The sequence below is a fragment of the Oryzias latipes genome, chromosome 2, assembly GCF_053564925.1.
Source record: "Oryzias latipes strain Hd-rR chromosome 2, Olatipes_Hd-rR_3.1".
Classification (NCBI taxonomy): Eukaryota; Metazoa; Chordata; class Actinopteri; order Beloniformes; family Adrianichthyidae; genus Oryzias; species Oryzias latipes.
The window spans coordinates 23,043,810-23,061,021 of NC_136238.1; the positions used below are offsets into that span (position 1 = coordinate 23,043,810).

General features: G+C 43.5%; 1 protein-coding gene and 1 long non-coding RNA gene across 4 annotated transcripts in view; one reads left to right on the forward strand and one right to left on the reverse strand.

Annotated features, from left to right (window-relative positions):
• Positions 1 to 17,212, forward strand: part of LOC101162348 (uncharacterized) — a 44,241-nt gene that overhangs the window by 9,986 nt on the left and 17,043 nt on the right. Inside the window, exon 3 of one of the 3 annotated variants that reach the window (XM_011481950.4) lies at positions 3,079 to 5,627. In XM_011481950.4, coding sequence (XP_011480252.3) covers positions 3,079 to 4,322 — 1,244 coding nt within the window. In that variant the 3' untranslated portion in view covers positions 4,323 to 5,627. Of the gene's footprint in view, positions 1 to 2,380; positions 2,647 to 3,078; positions 5,628 to 17,212 lie in introns of those variants that run through there. The other 2 variants (XM_078936560.1, XM_078936552.1) reach the window with 2 other exon arrangements.
• LOC144988616 (uncharacterized) lies at positions 5,350 to 8,702 on the reverse strand. The gene is made up of 2 exons (XR_013652558.1): positions 8,550 to 8,702; positions 5,350 to 8,424 (listed from the first exon to the last, which is right to left on the reverse strand). It is a non-coding gene; the product is annotated as an uncharacterized LOC144988616 (long non-coding RNA).

Genomic DNA, 17,212 nt, shown 5'->3' on the forward strand with positions numbered 1-17,212 from the left:
GAGACTGACCACGGTGTAAAAACTTCAAAAGCCACGTTGTTGGAAGCGGTCCAGAAAAGATTCCGTGACATTGAATGTGAGCGCCTGTATAGCATTGCTACAATCCTCGATCCGAGGTGAGAAATCTTATTTTACACATTTGTTTGTGTGAGTGTGTGCGCGCGCGCGTCAGAGCGTATTAAAGAGCATGCAAATGAGTATTTCAAACGTTTTAATTCATAACTGATAAAAATATATATATTTTTGACTATTCTAGTAAGCTCCTTAATTCATATAGCAAGAATAGGCATATTTGGTCTAAATGATTGATACAAGAAGCTATTATTACTGAAATAGTGTAATTGTGTTATTTTGGGTAGGCTGGTATTTCCTTCAAATTCTGTTAAATTTGCTGTAAACATGAGCATTTAGAAGAGTTATTAATAAGATTAATAATAATAATAAAAAAGCATATTTTTTGGAGTATGCTAGGCTGACTAATCATAGCAAGAGCCAATCATAACCTTCAAAGTTAAATAATAGAACATTTTCTTAGTATAGATTTTCCATTTTTCTTGTAATTTCTCTGTGCTGTTACATATTTCTTTTCTAACATGGAGCAACTGTAACCCAATAATTAAAGTATTTTTGATTCTGATTTTTGACAAATTCAATTTAAATAAATTAATGAATGTTTTGTTTTCTTGTAAATTAAAGGTACAAAGACAGATATTTTTCTGACGCAGTCAAGCCCCAGATACGTGGACTGCTTTCTAATGTCCTGGCCACTGGATTGGAGCAGCAGGATGGTGAGGCGAGTTTGGCTGCAAGCGGGTCCGGACCCCCAGAGAAAGTACCACGAACCGGCTCCTTGCATGCTATGTATGCTGAGTTGTTGGGTGGAGATCAGGAATGTGGTAGCAGTGAAAACACCAGCTCAGCATCATTGCAATTGAAATTCTACCTGTCAGAGCCAGTTATCGCTCAAAGTGGACAGCCACTTGTTTACTGGCAGAACAATAAAAGCCGCTTTCCCGCTCTCGCACAAGCAGCACGCACCTACCTCTGTGCACCGTGTACAAGTGTTGATAGCGAACGACTTTTTTGCAGAGCAGGGAATATTATTGATGAGAAGAGGAACAAGCTGTCAGCCAAAAATGCAGAGATGCTTATATTTATAAAGAAAAATCTGCCATTGATGCTTAAGAAGTAAGATTTGGGCAATCTAATAATCTCTATCCCCCCTCTCTCTTTTTCTACCTCTCTCTACCTCCCTAAATGCCCACAAAATCTGAATGAGTATCTCAGAAAGCTGTTATAGATATACAGATATGGAAGTTGTTAGTTATTAGAATGTTTTGTTGCTGTGCACTTTACTACCTGTGCTCCTTGAAATGGTCTTTTACAATAACCAATGTCTGACTGACTTAAAACAATATTTTGGCTATAGCCTTTTTTGTTGCAGTTTTAAAAGTAGCCTAAAGCTAAATTTAAAGACTCCAAAATGACTTTTTGGTACATTCTTAAAAAAAAGTTTGGCGAGCTCAGCAACGCCAAACGACTCAGAAGACCACGGAAAACAACTGTGATGAATGAGCAAAGAATTCTGTCCCTGATGAAAAAAAAAAACCACCCTAAACAGAGGGTTTACCACAAGATGTAAAACCTTACTGAGCCTCAAAAACAGGAAGGCCAGATTAGAGTTTGGTAAATGGAGTATACTTATATAGCGCTTTCCATGCTGTTTCTCCATTTAAACCTCGAAGAGATCCCTTCTCATTAAAAGTAAGGGGAAAAAAAACGTCTTTTTTTCTTTTGAAATTCATTTGTAGTTCACTCAGTGGCAGCGTGCTGTGATTCGCAGCAGCAGATTCAAGCAGTTGTAATCGCTTATTTGAGGTTGTAACTCTAATGAACACATGCAAATGGTCACTTGTCAGTTGTGGTTTTATTTGTCAAACTTTACAGCAGAAGATTTTTACACACAGATGGAGACTTTTGGTGCGCCAGTTCACACATTCTATTTTACAAGTTCTCTCATCAAATCTTCATTTTGACACATTCTTACCATCTGCGCTGCCAGCAGCACCTCCAGGCTAACACGCACACATAAACACACCCACCAACACCACCACGGGCAGTTTTCCAATTCCGATTGATGAGGCTCCAGACCTCGGTCCTGGAAGTGATTTCTAAACAAAATAAATAGAATTACAGACATGTGAATGTAACTTCATTAGCAGCATTATCCTAATATTACAGAGCTGGTGTTGTGCTGAAATAAGCCTCTGAGACTGTGTCCATCTTCTATAGATGCCTCCATGTTTACTGTCCATAATGGCAAGAATCTAAAACATTACCTTTTTTTTAGACTACTGTCTCTTTCGGCTTTTCCCATCAGGGGTCGCCACAGCGAACAAGTCGCATGGTAAACTTGGCAATGTTTTACGCCGGATTCCCTTCCTGACTCAACCTTCTCAAAGCAACCGGGCTTGGAACCGGCACAGAAGCAGAGAAGGGAACAAGGAGCAGCCCGGAATCGAACCCTGGTCTCACGGACGGAAGGCGCCGCTAACCAGCACGAGCTAAACCGGCTCCCTACCTTTTTTTAGACTGTTTTCCTTTTTTTAATTTCATATAAAAATTAATTGCCTGGAGACAGAATCAGGTTAAAAGTACATTTTCTTTTAATCCGTCCGTCCCCTTTCTAGTAAATCTTTCCTATTTATGTCGGCATGATTTAATTTCAGTATACAGTTAGATGACATGAAAGACATGTTTGTACCATTTATGAATTACTTATATGCAATTTCATTTCCTTAATAAAATTAAGAAAATATTATTTTCCATCTTTAACTGGTTGACTGAAACAGCTTTCCTCATAGGGGGAGGTTTGTGTGTGTGTGAGTTGAGGGGGGAGGGGCATTTTCAGCACAGTTTTATACTGTTGTGCTAAAGAAAACAAGAAACTTATTCAAAAAAAAAGTTAACGTTTTTTATTGTGCATATTCTGACTCATACTATTTAATTTTTTTTGGTACTTAACAATACACAAAGTCACCATAACATGTAAAAGGTTCTCTTTTTGTGTTCCTGCAGTTATCCCCCAGCATTGGATGACTGAAGAGGAGTATCTCTGCATCCAGCAGAGGAACTTCAGAATGGAAGAGGAAGAACCGGAACGTCCACAGACCAATGAGCTGGAGGAACAAGAACCCACACAAATTGAAGAGGAACTACAGGAACCAGAACCACCACAGATTAAGGATGAACCAGGGGAACTCTGCATCAGTCAGAATGAAGATCAGCTTGATCTGAAGCAGGAGACTGATACCTTGATGGAGATTCCTACTTATGTGGAAGATGAGAACAGTGAAGCAGATCCAAACAACCAGCAGAGCTTTAATGTTAATGATAGTCAGGATGAAGAAAGAAACCAACAAGAAGAATCAACATCAACTACAGATGAAGAGACAGACCCACAGAACAGAGATCAGAGGAAGAGAAGAGACAGAAGTCATGTCCAAAGTGTGGACAGCTCTAACATGCCAGAAAGTGAGTGTGACTCTGATGGTAGTAGAAAGGATGAATTTGTTAAGAAACGCAAAGAATCTTCAAAACAGAAAAGACTTTCCTCTTTCAAGTCTGGCAAAAACTCAAGAATAGCTAACGAACCATTTAAGGTAAGATATCATAAAGGACAAAAGAGATTTTCATGTGAAGAATGTGATGGAAGTTTTAATTGTATATTTCATCTCAAAATACACATGAGAACTCACACAGGAGAAAAGCCCTTTTCTTGTAAAGAATGTGATAAAAGTTTTAGTAATGTATCTGATCTCCAAAAACACAAAAGAATTCATACAGGAGAAAAGCCGTTTTCCTGCAAAGAATGTGCTAAAAGTTTTAGTAATATATCAAATCACAAAAGACACATGAGAACTCACACAGGAGAGAAGCCTTTTTCTTGTAAAGAATGTAATAAAGGTTTAAGTGATTCATCTAGTCTCAAAAAACACATGAGAACTCACACAGGGGAGAAGCCTTTTTCTTGTAAAGAATGTAATAAAGGTTTTAGTGATTCATCTAGTCTCAAAAAACACATGAGAACTCACACAGGGGAGAAGCCTTTTTCTTGTAAGGAATGTGATGCAAGTTTTAGTCACAGGTCTAGTCTCAAAACACACATGAGAACTCACACAGGAGAAAAGCCTTTTTCTTGTAAAGAATGTGACAAAAGCTTTAGTCAATCATCTAATCTCCAAAGACACATGAGAACTCATACAGGAGAAAATCCTTTTATCAAAGGATTTATTAAAAACTCTAAACTCAGAAAAACTTAGAACAGAGAACATGTGCAGTAAAAACACAGGGTTTACATGAGATTAGAGAAAGATTTGGAAAAAGTACACATTTTCTTTCATAAAGAACGAAACTAGTATTTTATTGGAAATTTTTATTTAGATTTAAATATTTTTAACCTTGGTTTTATGTTGCCATAAACGTATGGGATACACCGCTTATGTACCTTCTTTAAAAGCCCAAAGTACTTAACAGTCAGTCCCATTCACCCCCACACAAACCCATACACACACTGATGGCAGCTGTGCTGTCTCACACTGGCACCAACCTATAACCACCAGCATTAATGAGGGGTTATGTTTTGTCCAATGACACATTGACACATGGACGGGCAAAGCGGTAATTCAACCTGTGATCTTCTTATCAGTACCTCTGCAGCACAGCCAATCACTTTGGTTGCTGTATTTCAGAAAAATTTGAACATTTTAATTTATTTTTATGTTTTAGTTAATTTTAAGTTTTTATATTTAAAAGTAATGGGATCAAACCCTAATGAGCTCATGAACTCCAAAGCAGCCTGAGCTTTCATTACATGAACACAGAGCCACAGACTGTTGGCCTCCATAACACATTGATGCAGTCATTCAAATAAAAAGCGACAGAAGTTAGTATCAAACACATAACAATGAACAGTTTTCTAAAATCTGACATGAGCTGAAAACATCCCTTCTTAATGGGTTTGATACATGATTTTTTTACGACAGTTTTTTATTTAATATTCTTTAAGCAACAATTGTCAAAACCAAAAAAAAAGAACCAATATATTTATATCAATGTGTAAAGATAGTGGACAATATGAGTTTTACTGCTTTCATGGACAAAAATGGAAAAGTTTTCCGCAAAATGAATTCTTTGAGATGTACCTGTTAATAGAAATGTGTTGTTTTGTATTATTAGAGTGAAATCGTGAACGGATTCAATGTGGTTGTAGTTTGCTGAGATGAGTAGTATGTCGTTCATGTGTGTGTTACCATGACAACACTAGAAAGATTTTGGAGACGTCTTTAATTCTGACACTTTTTGTGTGATCGGTGAACATTTGATCATTATTTTAAAATAAAAGTAGTGACTGCAGTTTATATTTTTTTAGACCAAGTTAAGTGAGGAAAAGATTTCCTAAAAATAAATGAAGGTAGAGGCGGATAATGAATCTGACTGGTGTTTCTGTCTGGTGTTGTTGTGATTCGTGTTTTCTAGTAGACATTAGAACTGTTTATCTGTTCTTTGTAGTTCTCAGTGTTCTGTCCCAATCTTATCTGTGAAGAATAAAGTGGACGTGAACATCAGTCAGAAGTGTGGAGTTTTTCCCACAGTGTGGGTTTCTGCTGTGTTTGTTGGTTCTCTGCTGGTTCCAAAGCTGGACTCTGTTCCAAAAAGCAGGGCATGTGACGTACCCAGGTAAGTTCAAGGGTAAATTAGTCGATGTTAATTTTTAGTGCCACATCTGCATGGCATTTTAAATACGAAGGACTGCCTTCACTATGAAACACGTATTTTTTCAATAATCCATCCATCTTCCTCTGCTTATCCGGGACCGGGTTGTGGGGTAAGCAGTCAAAGTAAAGATGCCTAGACTACCCTCGCCCTGGCCACTTCCTCCTGGGAACCCGAGGCGTTCCCAGGCCAGCCGAGAGTCGTAGTCTCGTAGTATCTCGCATGTCATGGGCCTTCCCCCGGGGCCTCCGCCCAGTGGGACATGCCTGGAACACCTCCCCAGGAAGGCGTCCAAGAGGCATCCAGACTAGATGGCCGAGCCAGCTTTTGAAGGTTCACAATTAGTCAATGGAAAAAATGGGGGTTTCTTGCAAGATTTTTTAATAGTTTTTTTTTTGTAAAGGAAGATAAAAAGGTACATAAACAGAACAGTTTCAAAGCGAAAGTAATTTGGGCCTAACTGAAAAAACAACTAAATGAAATAAAACAAGTGGGACTAAACTGAGCAGGCCTGAAAAGCCCCTGCACTGACATACTGGGGAAGCTTTATACACAGGGACAAACCATACTGGAGACGAGAGGGAGGGGAAAACAAGCTAATTAAACATTCCAACCAATTAATCTAATTACAAAACAGGAAAACAGAAACCATATAAAATTCATATAATACAAATATAGTCTTCAACAAAAAGTTACCAGAATAATTTATTTTTAATAAGCAAAAATAAAGTCCATGAGGAGAGTTGGTAATCCCTTGGGTAAACCCCAGTGGGATCTCATCTGCTGATTAACCCTGGGATGGAAACTCGGAAAACAAGCAAAAGTGAATAAACAATTTTTCTCACTTAAAACAAATTAATCAAATGTGTGCACCCATTGTTAATTTATTTTAAGTAAACAAAGTAAAAATGAATGTTCTAAATTTAAAGAAAAATCAAGAAATACCAACACCTATGTGGTGGTTTGAGGTTCATCCACCAAACACCTCAACTGGCTCTTTTCGATGTGGAGGAGAAGCGGTTCTACTCCAAGCACCCCGCGGGTGACCAAGTTTCTCACACTATTTCTAAGGGAGCGCCCATTTACCCTGTGGACGGAAGCTAATTTCAGGTGCATGAATTTGGGACCTCGTTCTTTCGGTCATGATCCATAGCTCATGACCTTAGGTGAGAATTGAATTGAACAAAGATTGAACAGTAAATTGAGAGCTTTGCTTTTTGGCTCAGCTCTCAATGGACGATTAAAGCGACTGCGCAGCTACATACACTGCTCCGATCCGCCTGTCAATCTCATGCTCCGGTCTTCCCTTACTTGTGAACAAGACCCCCAAGATATTTAAACGCCACCTGGGACAGGAACACTCCACCCACCAAGAGATTGCAAACTACCCTTCTCCGGTCGAGAATCATGGCCTCAGATTTAGTGGTGCTGACCCTCATTCCAGCCACTTCACACTCTGTAGCAAATCATCCCAATGGATGCTGGAGGTCCCAGCTTGATGAAGACAACAGAACAACATCATCTGCAAAGAGCAGAGAGGAAACCCTATGATCCCCAAACCAGACCCCCTCCAGCCCCTGGTGAGCATAAAATGACATTTTAGGATATTTAAATCTTGCTTAGATTTTGACATTAGATGGAGACTGAAGCATTACCAGGTGGAATAGTATGAATAGAAAAGCTAAAATATAACCAGTGTATTTGTGACTGAAAGTTAGAATGAAGTAGACATAACTATGATGGAGAAATCAATAGAATCTGCAGTTTCAATCAGTTTTTATTGAAAAAGGCTGCATAAATATGACAGACAGCTTTCTGGTTCAGATGCAGTTCTGAAAAACAGCAGAAACATGATCTGATGGAGGCTCTCATTTATCCTCATTATTCTTCCTAACAGCCCAATCAAGTTGACCCAAAGGCACATTGGCAGAGCAACATGTTGTCCATGAAGAACCTACTCAGCTGTACTACTAATAAAAACAACAAATATCCAAACCACAACCAAGACCAACACAACAGTCAACATCCAGAATCCAGCAAATATCCCAAAAAGAAAAAAACATTATTACCCACAATGCACCTGCACAGGTCGTGCAGCAGACAGGGTCATTCCAATCACTTTATTAGTCTCATCTTTTTAAAACTGGAAAGATTTTTCTTCAACATTTGAAAAATAAAACAGAAAATGAAAATGTTTTACAATTGACTTGATCAGAAGCTGCAGAAAGACTGAAATCCATCAGATTGTGAAAACGTAGAGGTGGTCCTTTGATGATGATGATGTGAAGATCAGACGCTGATGTCACTGATGTTCTGGCTGTTGATGGGCTGGATGTGGGTCCTGGTGGTGCTGAAGAATGAAAGATCCTTCTACCTGCAGTCATTCCTGAAGGAAGCTGATTGCAGCTGTTCTCTCCTGACAGATGGAATGATGGGAAATTAAGTTCATGTTGAAGTGTGGTCCAAGCAGAACAGAAAGGTCTCACCTTAAAGTCAGGACTTGGATCAGCTGCTGTTCTCTGGGAGCGTGCACGTGCTGCTGCATGTGCTTCTGTCATGGCGTTCTGGATGAGCTGCTGAGGTCTGTTTGCATCAAGACTCTCAGCTGTTTTAGTCAAACTGCTGAGCGATGGAACAATGGAGCCGTTTCTGAAGGAAGAGGATCAAACATGATGCTCTGCATCCGTTTGCTTCAGGAAGTGGAGGTTTTTTAGAGTCTCCAGACTGTTTCTGAACGGCCAAAGAAAAGCAGCTGATGTGGTTCTGTCTCCTACCAGCAGGGAGCGCTCTCAGCCGGACAGAACAGATCCTCAATGCTGCTCTGAGAAGGACTCTTCTGTTCCAGAAGCAGAGACTGTTCACATCCAGGAGAATCTGGACTCCAATGAATCCCAGAGAATCTCCTCTCTGCTGTTTGGACACTCTGACCAGCAGAGGGCAGCAGAACTTTCAGCAACTCTGGATCTGATCCCACAAAAACAATCCATGGATGATCAGATTTCAGAAGATTTGAAGGATCAAAGACAAAGATGTTCTGAAATGGTAATTAGCGTATACTTATATAGCGCTTTTCTACCTTCTTCAAGGCCAAAAGCGCTTCACAGTCACAGTCCCATTCACCCATTCACACACTGATGATGGCTCAGCTGCCGAACACTGGAGCCAACCTCCCACCAGAGGCAAGGTGGGGTTCAGTGTCTTGTACAAGGACACTTCGACTTATGGGCATGCAAGGCGGAAATTGAACCTGCTATCTTATGATCATGGATCAACCGCCCTACTGCTGCACCACGGCCACCCACATCTTCTTAAGAGAAGATGTAAGAAGAAAGTCCAGAATGAATCCACTCTGACTTCTCCTCATGTCTCTGAAGCTTGTGTCTTCATGTCTTCACCTCAGAGTTTCTTCTGGATTCCATGTGGATCAATAATATTGATCATGTTCTGTTGTCATTTTCCATCAGAACTTCAGGCTTTTCTCTGCTGATGATCTCTGAGCTGAACTTCTTGGAGGAATTCCTGAATCTGGGATTTGGAGCAAACAGTCAGAAGAAAGGAGGTTTCCATTTCTTCTAAGCTCTGCCAGAAGAAAAGAGCTGAAGCTTGAAACTGAAATTGGGACTTTTCAAAGTAAGAGCCTCATGTTGGCAGAGATGGGTTGGATTATTTGATGCTCCAGTGTCTTTTGGATTCAGGATGAGTTCATGCAGATCTAGAAATCCCACCATGATGATCATCCTTGAGGAATTTCAAAATAAAAGACTTACAAACACCACAATCACTGCTGGATGATAAATACATTTACTCTTTATTTCCTGTAAATAAATAATATTTATCAATAAATCCTTGATTCTAAATGATGGATCTAAAGTTAAATAGAACTATAAGTGCTGACTCGTGAAGGTTTGGTTCTGTTGCTAGTGAGATCTGATGGATCAGAACCAGACTTCTGTCAGCTGGAACTGGGGCTTCTTCCAGACCATGACATGTTCAATAAAGTTCATTCCAAAGCGTGACTGATTCATGAAGTGGTTCCTTGAGCCGTAAGTTTTGCCAGCAGCAAGAATCCCTGAGAGTTAGGAGACAGTTTGTGGAGAGAGTTTGTAGATTTAGGAGAAACCAACGTTTGAAATGAAACCAAAGTGTCCTAAACCAAAATCACTGAGCACATCTCAATGTTCCACAAACAGTCATTTTCCACAGTGAACCGTCACCACACACTTTACAAGACAGTTTTTCACAACTTTTCTGACAACAAATCCTGAAATTGTTCCATTTAATGAAACATTGACTAATATTTGTATTGATGCTGTTTTCCATCTGTGTTTTCAAACCTGCATCAAGAATTATCTCATGTTTATTGATTCACTTTCTTTGGAAGTTTGGCTTCTCTGATGAACCACCAGAGGGCGACAGAGAACTGTTGCTATTATTAACAAGAGTGAAATAAATCGGTAACGCTTTCTTTTACAGTAAAGTACTTACAGTGTACTTAAGTGGTATTTATATGGTACTTATTGTGTAACTACTGGCTACTTACAGGTTGTTTACATGGTACTTATTATGGAATTTACTGGGTTCTTACTGGGTACTTACATGGTACTTTGTTGTGTCTACTCCGTACTTACATGGTACTTGCTGTGTTTTTATGAGGTACTATTTGGTTCATACTTATGTGGTACATACTGGGTATTTATGATATACTTACTGGGTATTTACATGTTGTGCAAATGTTTCTTTTGTGGTACTTATCACATGTAAGAACAAGGTAAGTACAAATAAAGTACCTTGAATTTAAGTCTGCACTCATATGTTTCATGGTATTTACCATGATTTACCACAGAAATTACCCCTTAGGTACACTGAAACTGGACTGTAAAAGAAAGTGAGCCCTATTTTCACTCAACTACATGGTACTTTCAGTAGTAAATGCTGGGTATGTTCACGTATTACCTTCCCGTACAGTGTACATACACACTTGGTCTTCTGACCCTTACCAAATGAGACAATGCTAACTCGTTGGTAAAGGTGAATTAACTGCATTGTAAAAACATATTCTGGTCTGATTACTTCTTTTAACATGAGGAAAATATAAAGAGAAACAAGACAGCAGTGAAAACAACAATCTTTAATATGACACACTTCTGCAGGGGCCAGCCGCCCCCACCCAGGAGGGGGGCATCCCTGGGAGAAGGGGGGCCCACAAGGGGTGTTGAAACATGGCCCGACCAGGCTCGGCCACAGTTGGAAATTGGGCGCGGCCCAGCGCTCAGGGGCAAAAACCTGAACCCACCCCACAGGGATACGGACACCCCCGGCTCAGGTGTCATGTGAGCCACCCCCCTGCGCAGATAAAGCCCTGCTGGACCCAGGGAACCGGCACCCAGGGGACACGGCCGCCGTTGCCAAGGGCCCAGTACCCCCCACCAGGGATGGGGTAGGGGACAGATGGACCTAGGTCCCACCTTCCTTGCAAAATGTGTGTTCATGTGTGCGTGTTTGTGAGGGTGTGTGTTAGACCCCTCCGCGGGACTATTTTCTTCATCCCGCTCCCGCTTGCGCCCGCCGAATTTCTGACCAATCCCGCCCGCTCCCGCAACGTATGCGTTACACTCCCACCCGCACCCGCAAAACTCAGAGAATTTAGTCCCGCACAGTAATAGAGATGCATTGATTTTGTATCGTCTCCCGTCCCGCAGGAAAAAAACACGTATTTGTATTGATATTGTCCCTCCTCCAGCCTCATCTTTTCATGCATTCCTCTTTTGTGTAATTTGCAACTTAATTATTACATATATTTTCACAAATCCTGTTCGGTTAAAAGTGTGCGCGTGTCCGCGCGCAGACAGACGGCCTGAAGCACGCTGAACCAGCTGGTAAAGATGCAGGTCAAAGTCATTCGAATTTATGGAGGAAAAAAAACATTGCAATGGTTCAACAGAGCTGAAAATCTATTAATTAATTTTTTCCTGACAGAAAAATACTTTTTTTCAGCTTCAGCCTTTTCCAGTTTTGCTGTTTCGCAGATCTGAGAACCATGCGTGGCTCACGATGAACCTCGTTTGAGGTTCTTTTCTGCTTCATCCATTGACATCATGTCCCTGCCAGGTAACCTGCTCCTTCCTTATCCGCGCAGTGTTGCCAGATAGATTGACAGCTAGACAGCATCTGCTCCAATTGACAGCTCTTTCATCCTTGTGCTGCGCTAGAGCACCCTGACTATCGTGTCAACCTATGATGACCGTATTTTGCGCTGTCTGTGTAGAATACACTGGGAGCGCGGGGGAAAACAACTCTCAGCTACAGAGGATATAAACAGGTGAACAGGTAGAGTTAAAGCAGGTAGAATGGCGGGGGAGGGGTTTTGGCTTCAAACTCTGTCAGAGATGAAAACACGGGCGTCAGATTCAGACGCAGCTTTCACTGCAGGAGTTGAAGCAGAGACTTTCTCTGTGATGATCTTATGATCTCAAACATGGAAACATGATTACCAAGTAGAACTCTTCAAAATAATAAACCTGATCTCTCCACATTCTTCGTGTCTACCATGCATTGATGCACACATCGCTCCATGCAGCGATCAGACCAGAACCTCTAGCTGGTAGCTCCGCCTACACGGGACCGCGGTATCAGGCTTTATAGAACACAATTTCTAAGAGGCGGGCGGGGCGTTGCACACCCCCAACAACAGGTTAGATGACAGTGGCCATTAGGCGTCTCTACCTGGTGCCTTAACAAAGCTTCAGTACATAAGAATCCAACAGCCGCACAGCCTAACGTAGTCCGCTAATATATATTCATGAGATATTCATGAATATGGTTTTTTTTTTGCCGCTCGCTCCCGCCCGCAGCACAATTCAAACCGCCCAATCCCAAAGATTTGGGTTGGGTCCCGCGGGACCCGGCAGGACCCAATCCCAATACAGCCCTCCAGTGTGTGTGTCCATGTGTGTGTGTTTATGTTTGAATGTATATTTTGAGGAGTAAAAAGTGTGTGTACTAAGGCGGTGCAGTTAAAATTGGTGGGTAGGGCACTGAAGAGACATCTCCTGATTACTCACTGTGATGTCCCCTCACCCTCCCCACCAAGGGGCCCTAAATGTCTAAGGTGCGGTTAAAATTGGCGGGTAGGGTGCTGGGAGGACATCTGCTGCTTGCTGGCAATGATATCCAAGCACCCCCCTACCAAGGACCCTACATGTCTACATGCAAATAAAACTGAGAGAGGGGGGGGCCCATTCCATACGGCAACCATGGGAGGGGGACCACTGCCAAGTAGCCCCCCCCCCAAAGTGCATCGCAGGCTAAACCCCCCACCCTAATATGAGATCATATTAGGAAGGGGGTAAGTTGGGGATAGCTGGTAGACTGTCCCCCGGTGGTCAAACAGCTGTCCCCCAGCCCCCCCCCCCCCCCCCCCCCCCCCCCAGCATAGGTGAGGTGCCGACACCTCAGGCCCAGCACGACCCACCCCACACAGAGAGAGAGGAGCCAGAGAGCACACACACACACCCCCCCCCCGGAGCAAGCCCAGGCTCCCACCCCCAGGCGCCGGCCCTGGGAGAGCTCCGGTCAGGTAATATTATATATAATATGATATCCTTTTTTCTTTTCGTCCAGAGTTTCGTCACACTCCTTTGCATAGTTCATGAGTTTGTCACCCACCGTGACAAACATTCTTCAGCAGAGTTTGGTAACAGTGCAGGACGTCTGTAACTATCGATTATTCACAACTTCAATTTTTTGATGAAGTTCAAAGTTTATTATAGTTACATTAAACATAAACAACAACAAAAAAGAAAATAAAAGGGAAAAAAATCTAAATTGCCATAAAAAAACTAGTTTGTGTCACGGTGCCTCTGTCAGGTTCCTCCCCCCTCCCCTCTCTGCTTGGCCTAATTCTCCGCAGCTGCCGCCACTCATCTCATCAGACTGCCTGACCTTCATAAGGAGCTCCAGGACCATCATTCAACGCGAGTTCGTTGCCCCTAATGGTGCATGTTCAAGCCTCAAGTGAAAACTTGTTTAAACTAGCCTCGGCCCCTCGTCTCATGTTTTCTGTCCTGTTCCAGGAATACCCACATCCACGAGTGAGCGGTCAAGCGGACGAGTCAAGCAAACTCCCAACCACACTCGCCGTCTGCAGTGGAACGCTGTTGGAATTTCCCGGCTCCTCTCAAGTCTCGGTCTGGTTCCTCAAGCGGTGCCTCCTGCCCTCGTCCGGTCTCGGATCCACGCTCTCCCTCCAGCCACGTCGCCTCCCTGCCATACCAAGACTCCGTCACCAGCCGTATCAATAAACCCTATTCTTACCATAACTCACCTCCTGTCATCCTTCTGGGTTCCAGCATCTGGGTCTGCCTAAGCTTAGCCTGCCATGACAGAACGTACTCGACAAAGCCCCGACCCAGCTGACCCAGAGGGCCTCCGTCTTGCCGTAACCCAACAGGGCATCATGCTCGGACGTCAGGCAAATGCTCTCGCCCAAATGGCCTCGGCACAACAGGAGTTATTCCGCCGAATAGACGGTATGTCTCAAACCCTCGTTGATCTAACCGGACAATTTGCTAACCCTGCTACAGGACCAGCTATTGCTACTTCCGACAACAACACTGCTCCCACTTCCGCTTCCGGATCCTTCCAGCCGGCGGAGAACTTCCGGTTGCAGCCGGAGCCCTTTTTTGGTGACGTAGAGGCCTGCAGCGGCTTCCTCTTACAGTGCCAGCTCATTTTCCGTCAAGCCCCAAGGTACTACCAGTCCGATCATAGCAAAATCACGCTCATTGTTAATTCCTTACGCGATAAAGCTCTCCAGTGGGCTCAAGCCTTTATTTCTGCAAATCCTATTACCCATCTTCTATATGAACATTTCATCAATGAATTTCGGCTCATCTTTGATCAGCCACGCCGGCAAGAAGAAGCCACCAGGCGCCTTTTAAATTTAAGACAGCGGGGTCGGTCAGTAAGCGATCATCTGATCGATTTCCGTATTTTGGCAGTTGAAGCGGGGTGGCCAGACATTGCTCTGAAGGGCATTTTTTACCATTCTCTGAATGAATCCATTAAGGATCATTTATGCACACAGCCGGAGGCTAACACATTTGAGGACCTAGTCACAGCTGCTCTCCGATCAGACATCCGTCTACGGGAAAGACATCATGACCGCCCAGTCAACCATCGCAAAACCTTAAATAATCACCCGGTATCGATCACCCCCGCTCAAACACAGTCCACAATAGATCCGGTTCCTTGCCCCAACCCTATGCAGGTGGGGCACTCTAAATTATCCGCCGAGGAACGACAGAGACGTCGCATGGAGGGTTCATGCTTTTACTGCGGCGTTCAGGGCCATTTAGTTTCTCAGTGTAAACGGCGTTTAAACTCCCAGACCCCCCGTTGAGTGACAGGCCACGGGGGGAGTATGTTTCAGCCCGGACTCCTACTACTTTCCTTTATTTACCTGTCAAAATCTGCACTAAAACTTACATTCATAGTACCAAGGCTCTCATAGATTCAGGAGCTGAACAGAGCCTCATTGATTCAGATCTCGTCACTAGTCTTTGTCTACCCACAGAACCTCTCGAACACCCTGTAGAAGCTTCTGGTTTAGGGGGTCAACCCCTTTCACGCATTACTCATCGTACTAAACCCGTCCAAATTCTAATCTCTGGAAATCATCGTGAAAACATTCAGTTCTTCATCACTCGCTCTAAACACACCCCCATCATCCTAAAACTCCACAATCCTCAATTTAACTGGTGTCTCGGTCATATTACCAATTGGAGTCCTTACTGCCTGGCCAACTGTCTTGCCTCTGCCATTCCCTCCACTTCTCGTCCGTCCTCTGAACTCTCATCTAACTTAAATCTGGACAACATCCCTGCCTGTTACCATGACCTTCATGAGGTCTTCAGCAAAACCAAGGCCTGTGCTCTGCCACCTCATCGTCCGTACGACTGTGAAATCAAATTACAACCTGGTTCCACCCTCCCTAAGGGAAGGCTGTTCAATCTTTCCAGACCTGAAAGACTCGCTATGGAAAGCTACGTTCAGGAGGCGCTTTCTCTGGGACATATATGACCCTCATCATCACCCGTCGGCGCTGGATTTTTCTTCGTAGAAAAGAAAGACAAGACTCTACGCCCCTGCGTCGACTACAGAGAACTCAACCAAATCACGATCAAGGATAAGTACGCACTACCTCTAATTTCCACTGTTTTTGACTCCGTGCAGGAAGCTCGCATCTTCACGAAGCTGGATCTCCGAAACGCCTGTCCCCTCGTCAGGATGAAGGAAGGGGACGAATGGAAGACGGCGTTTCATACTCCTCTTGGACATTACAAGTATTTGGTAATGCCTTTTGGGCTTACCAACCGCTGTCTTCCAGAGACTAGTAAATGATGTCCTTCGGGACTTTTTGAACCGGTTTGTTTTCGTCTACCTAGACGATATCCTGATTTACTCCAAGAACCTCACCCAACATGAACTGCACGTCCGTCAAGTCCTCGCTCGTCTTCTGGAAAATCAATTATTCGTCAAATTGGAGAAATTCGAATTTCACGTCGACCAAGTTCAATTCCTGGGATACATAATCGAGCCGGGTCTCATTAGACCCGATCCGGCAAAGATCGAGGCCGTAACCAATTGGGAGCCTCCTAGCAGCCGAAAAAAGCTTCAGCAGTTCCTCGGCTTTGCAAACTTCTATCGGCGGTTCATCAGGAACTACAGTAGCATCGCCGCCCCACTGACACGTCTCACGTCCACATCCCGAAATTTTTCCTGGACCCAAGAGGCTCAAGAAGCTTTTGACCGGCTAAAGGGTCTGTTCGTCTCTGCTCCCATTCTGATCCAACCGGACCCATCCCGTCAGTTTGTGGTAGAAGTGGATGCCTCGGATTCGGGGGTCGGAGCCGTTCTTTCCCAGAAAGAACTCCACTCCGGTAAGCTCAAGCCGTGCGCCTTTTTCTCTAAAAAACTTTCTCCCGCAGAGCAAAACTACGACGTGGGCAACCGGGAACTGCTGGCCATCAAGCTGGCCCTGGAAGAGTGGAGGCACTGGCTGGAGGGAGCGGAACACCCTTTCGTGGTTTGGACGGACCATAAAAATTTGGAATACCTGAGGACGGCCAAGAGACTGAACTCCAGGCAGGCAAGATGGTGTTTGTTTTTTGACCGGTTCCGATTCACAATAACTTATAGACCTGGCAGCCGTAATGTCAAACCCGATGCTCTGTCCCGCAAGTTCAGTTCTTCAGATTCTACCACTGCCAACATCATTCCCCCCACCTGCATCGTGGGAGCCCTCACCTGGGATATCGAGAACCGTGTCATCCAGGCCCAAGGTGAGGAACCCGGTCACGCCCCTTGCCCTAACGGAACCCTGTTTGTCCCCAACTCTCTCAGGTCTGACGTACTGTCATGGGGGCATGCTTCCAAG